General features: G+C 38.4%; 1 protein-coding gene across 1 annotated transcript; it reads right to left on the bottom strand.

Moving 5' to 3' along the window:
• Window positions 1-739: 739 nt before the first annotated feature.
• LOC110526449 (homeobox protein EMX2) lies at window positions 740-5,740 on the bottom strand. The gene is made up of 3 exons (XM_021607444.2): window positions 4,999-5,740; window positions 3,433-3,617; window positions 740-1,976 (listed from the first exon to the last, which is right to left on the bottom strand). Exons 1-3 carry the CDS (start codon window positions 5,384-5,386, stop codon window positions 1,803-1,805), a joined length of 747 nt encoding a protein of 248 aa, XP_021463119.1. The 5' UTR covers window positions 5,387-5,740; the 3' UTR covers window positions 740-1,802.
• Between the last annotated feature and the right edge of the window lie 355 nt (window positions 5,741-6,095).

Consider the following 6,095-nt stretch of genomic DNA (forward strand, 5'->3'; position numbering starts at 1 on the left):
TTATAAAAAAAGACGTTGGTCTATTAAGCTCTTAGATGTAAAAAAAACAACCCAAAAATATATATAATGTATTTTTGCCGTACAAGCGTAATAGGCTAAAAAATCAAATGGGAAAAGCGTATACATGCGTTGACGCTGTTTTGTTTGTGATCAATTTGTGGGAAGAGCGTGTGTACGCATATCCTACTCGTGGCTGTCGGAGACAAGATTTTAAACAAAGATCTCATTTTGCTGCACATTGCAACCTTCCCTTATCGCTTCGTGAGGGGTAGTCAGATTGTACTAAATTATGTCCAACCAAGCCCCCTTGGATCCACGGATTAAGAGATTAAAGTGGACCACTGGGCAATGCATCCCCTTTCCCCCTCATATTACTCGCATGATAATTGCCTAAACTGATTTGCACTTTCACAAAAGCTCGTAGGACTCTTTGTAGCCTGAACAGACCAGACGCTGCCCCTCTAAATAAAAACGGATTAATGCAGTCTATCAGACTGAGGAGCAAATGAACCACCGGAAAAACAACCACGCACTTGCCACAGACAAATTATTTTGGATTTTATAAGTTCATTTTAACAAGCCACATTGTCTGGATTTCTTCGAAAATGAGTCATAGGCCTATCTCAAATATAGGCTAATTGTGAGACTGGTTTGACGAAAATCAAGATATATGAAGCGGGTGATTGGTGGCAGCCAATAGCCTATAAAAAGTGTTAAATAATACACGCTTGAATTGAAGAGCGTAACAGGTCTCTTTATAAAATGTCAAGATATGAAAGTTGATCTAAAATCAAAACCCTACTTTTACTCCGCGCGCAACATATTGATAAAACTTTATTGACAAAATATTAACAATTACATACTTCTTGGAAGTATACTTTGTGTTAAAATTGTAGCAAACTTAACACAAACACAACATTATTTACATTCTGATAAAAGAGGGTTTAACAGAAACATTAACTTTTAGTATCTCTGTACATGGATACGCTCAGTGCTTGACGTTTTCTCGCCTCTACGGCAGTCAATTCTTGCATTAGTCCTTTGTGGCAACTCTCACGGAAGGGTCAAATCCTGACAATATGCTCGTGACAGAATAACGGAGACATGGTAAAGCTTTAGGTTTAAGGAATGTCCTGGATACTTTCCCTTTAAGTACTTTATCTGTGGTTTGATAAACTTTTATAAAGTTTTCGAAATACATTTTCTTTAAAAACACTATAACGCAGCACTGCTACTTCATACTGTTCTCACAATCACTTTAACACGATAATCATTAATTAAAAGACTGCACACTTTGTAAAAAGGAAGAAGCACAACATATCTGAGATTGAAAATAGAGTTAAAACAAAGTTGTTTTTGAGAAAATTATCAAATTAAAACAACTACCAGAAAGTCTACCATGCAATTTAAGTTTTACAAAAACAGTTGTGGATTTTGGTATCTTGAGTGGAAACGTTCATATTTAGAAACTTTCAGAAGTGCAAATGTCCAATGTGAATTGGAGATTAATTTTTGGGTGGTTCGTGGGAGATTGTAGTGGTGGGTTGATGCGTGGAAGGTGGTCAGGTAGGTGGACTGCGATACTGTCAATCACTTTTGCCTGGGTAATTTGATATGGTTTGACAGACCCATGGTAGTGACAGCAGTGCCACCAATCGGATCTCTCACCCTCAGCTGCCGATCTCCGAAGAATCGAAATGTGACATTGGCTTTACCCTCTCTCTGTCTCTCTGTACACAGCATCCTTAGCCATGTCATCCTTCACGCCACACGGCTGTCCCAGGTTCAAACAATTTCGTATTTTAATCGTCTGAAGTTACATCAATTTCCTCCGGGCTTCCCGATCCTTGTTTAGTTGCGAGTCTCCATCGGTTTATGTGATGGGTCCCCTTCTTCTTCTGTTGCGAATCTGAACCCTCCTCCTCCAACTTTTGACGCTTGAACTTGGTTCTTCGGTTCTGAAACCACACTTTTACCTAAGGGAAATAAATAAAGGCTACAATAAATACCAAAATACTAAACAAAAACGATCCGTGTGCGTAAAGTTAGAATCCAAATAGCAGAATAGCAAAAGAGATACAAGCATAGACTATAAAAGGAGTGCAAAGGCCTAGCATTTTTGCATAGGCTCTCATAGATCGCTGTGTGAAAATTTGCCCAATGCTATAGGCCCTAAATGACTTACAAGTTAGGCTAGAAGTACGGTTATTTTCAGATGGGATATTGCCTAGGTCAAAAATGGCATGTATTGCATGCTCTATATTTTTAATAGTACAAACATAAGCCAATTACCAGACATTGACGTCCCCTTGGTCGAAAAAAACGGGCGCAAACAGGCACATGAATATGCAATGCATAACAAATAAATGTCATTTAATTTCTAATAATTTCCCCAAAAATGTAAAAGCCACATTGCATGTTAATTTTAAGCCTTTTGTAAATTCATATCTATAGGCTAGTGGGCAATATTAATATATACAAGCCATCCGCCTGACAGCTTGGCAAGTGAGGTGCATTTAATGTGCTTTCAGTCAGCTAATTGAAGTGGGTGATGGTTAATTTCTCCCTCATTCCCCTCTGAAAGCCTCGGTTTAGAGAAGAGCCGGTGGTGACACTGGGACAAAAGACACCGACCGTTCCACAAGCTGATAGGCACAAATACGATCTTAAATATGGCCAGGGAAATTCATTGAGTCCGTCTCATTCTTTTTAGCGTGCCATAGATCCTTTAAAATGGTTAACTGGTTAATTGCCATCCATTTTGAATGGAAACATTTTTTTTCCCAAAACAAAGTAATTCAACCCAACGAGGTTGTACAATGATCATTGATTTCATCCAACTAAAAGCCTCAAGGACGATGGTGGTGTAGACATTTATTTTTGTATCTCTGAAACTGTGGGTTTACAGGTCAATCCAAAAGTAGGCCTAATTTTGAAAAATGAATAAACGTGTGTTTTCATTTATATCATTTCCCCCCCTTCATTTCAATTATTAAAATGGAATAGCATTTAGGCCTATGTGAAATTCCTAAATTTGACGTGCAATACGGATTAACCATTAAGCATATGTGAAGTTTACCCCAATAGACAACACATTGTCGTGTTTTCAAGAAATTAATAAATAATTCCCGTAAATGTCATTTATGGGCTGGCATATGAATTCCCAATAAATAATTAGCATATTCAGAGAAATTTAGCATATTCACAGATTCCATAGCCAACACGAAAACAAGTTATTATTGTCCTATAGCCTAATGTAGGTAGTAGGCCTACAGGCTGTAAAACACCCCTTGAAAAACACCCCACAAACCTGTGCGTCATGTCAGGTCTGGTGCAACTTGACACAATCGTATTTTAAATCCATCCCCTATTCAAAGTAGGCCTAATGCGGACTTAACGATACACTTGTGAGTATTCAATTCATTTTCTTACCTGAGTTTCTGTGAGGCTAAGGGTGTGCGCAAGCTGTTTTCGTTCGGCACCTACGACGTAATGGTTTTTTTCAAATGCGTGCTCAAGCCGCAGAAGTTGGGAAGGGGAAAAAGCTGTCCGAATTCTTTTGGGCTTTCTGGCCAGTGCATTGTGCAAAAGGAAGCTCTCCGGGCTTGTTTCGTTACCTGAAAACGACAATGGGAGGGATATTAATTATGATCACTCTTACGTTGCAAACTGAGGCTAAAGAGATGACGATGCTATGCTCATAATTTGGCTATAACGCAGATTTGGGCCTTCTAACTTTTGACTAAAGTCTACGGCAACACTCAATTGAACATTGAAACCAATTTAGTCACAAGCAACACCTTGACAAATTGTTTTGTAATAATTTTAACAATAGCAAATTGATACAGTTTATATTATTCAAATGGAAACAATAGGGCTATGCAGTGGCTAAAATAAGCGCCGTTTCGATAGTCTTTGGTTATCCTAAAAACACTAGGCCTACACATAAAAAATAGCAACACAATGGTCTACAATCACAAAGGGGCCTAGAAGCCTCTATAGCCTAACCCTTTTCAACTTTTCTTTTTAACATTAGCCTACAGTCACTGGTATACTGTAAGTATATGGTGGAGAATTAAATAGACTACATTAGCCTAACATTTTGTCAGAATTACTATCAAGACCCTTATTAAAATAACCATTATGAAAACAGATCGTTCACTTATTATACAATTTGCATGTCACTGTTTTCAGAAAAAGATTATGTGCATCCACCTGCAAAAAAATATAATTTTCTAATATGACAGTCCAATTTGGGGGACGATAAATTAATAGTGCGATTTTAAAATAGTGCATTGTGTACAATTTCGTAAACAGCAGTTTGGGCAATAAAAACATAGCCCACAAATACGACCCAATGCCTATTCCAAGGCACGGATGATTACAAAAAAATACACAGGCATCTATCAATGTAGTTAAGTGTATTTGCACTCAGTTTAAACATTAAGTAAATATCTAGGCCAAATTAAATCATTATTTATTTTTCAATAATCTTTTTTTTGTTGTTAAAAATAACAAGTCAATTAATTATATAGCCCTACACTTTCCAGTTGTAAGGTTTTATACTTATTTTTGTTTCAATTAAATGTTTTAGATGCTAAAGGACTTTTTAAAGTCCACTCTTTGCAATTCCTTTTTTTTTACAAAATGGAAAATTATAGGCTGTAGACTACCAGCAAAATAAATTTGAACCCGTGTCACCACATTGAGAAATACTATGCCGTACATTAGGCTACTAAAAGTACCCTAGCCTATTCCAGTTGAACAGTGTTCTAATTATAACAGACAAAAACAGTTAGTAAAACTGTTCGAGACAAGGCGATAGCACATATATTTCCAAAATTCGATAGCTCACTGATATTTATCATTCGTTTCTTTATTCTCATAATTACATGTTATATTGGCCTACATAAATGCTATGGAACATCCAAAAAAGGGCTTAACAGCATAAATATACGTAATAAATGCGTTAAAAAGACAAATGTAAATTCAACCTACCTTGGAATCTGTGACCCAAGTACCTATATCTATGTATTAGCCATGGGTAAAAAGTTGAGGGGTCCCTTTGCTGGCTGGCAAAAAGATGGTGCGGACTATGTGAGGATGAAAGTGGGTGAGCCAACGCGTGTGGAGGTGGTACCGAATGAACTGGGACACCGGAGTTGTTCTGATGTGAGACCGCCTCAGCGAACACCAAGTCCGGATTAGAGTAGACGCCCCTGCCGCTGGAATGAAACCCGTTCAGAAATGGATTCATCTGGCTGGAGTTTGCATAGCTCAGAGCTGCTGGTCGTATGGGTTCCTCAGACCTCGACACTGGTAGAGGATTATCCTTCGCTACCAACGATTCTATAGTAAAACACCTCTTCGGTGTAGGTTGAAACATGGTTTGATAGTCAAGATTCCCCAGTTTAGAGTTTAAGAGGTGCAGGCGTTCTTCGTAAAAAAAAATAGGTTACTACTCCACACCGAGAAAGTTTGTCAGCATAAATAACTTTGGAACGAAGAGTGCAGCAAGAATAGAAGCCAAAGTAACAACAAATCAACAAATAGCCATAAAGGTGGTCAACTGCGCCAGACAATCCATGGATGTGATCGGTTCCTCACCAGTTGTGCAAGCGATTTGTTAGTTCATGAGCCTAATTAGCGCTGGAGTCACATAAACAGCTTCCTCTGAAGCCTGTAATGGCATGGTGATTGGTCGCTGCTACTCGCCTTAAGGTTGAGGGAAGAGTCTTTAAGTGCGTCAATAGGAACAGGCACGGAGAGGCGGACTCAAGCAAAACGGAACGGATTCGTTCAGAACCAGATCTTCAGAACATTTTTACATAGGCTACTCAGCTGAACCAGTAGAAAAGCTCAAGGTACTTACGTTTGCATTTTTGTCTACCGATAAGGCCTGAGGACAGTCGGTCTTAAAGGGGCCTTTATGTTTATCAGTGTTGAGTTTTATGTTGAAGTATGGGGCTAAGAGTCGGTTTAACATTCTTTGACATAAGTGTGATACGTTGTTAGTATAAAATGTAGCCTACACCATTGACCTGGGTGTGTTTACCAATAGCCACCACATAGTTCTGTTTAAATAGGAACCGAAT

The sequence above is a fragment of the Oncorhynchus mykiss genome, chromosome 1 (assembly GCF_013265735.2).
Source record: "Oncorhynchus mykiss isolate Arlee chromosome 1, USDA_OmykA_1.1, whole genome shotgun sequence".
Classification (NCBI taxonomy): Eukaryota; Metazoa; Chordata; class Actinopteri; order Salmoniformes; family Salmonidae; genus Oncorhynchus; species Oncorhynchus mykiss.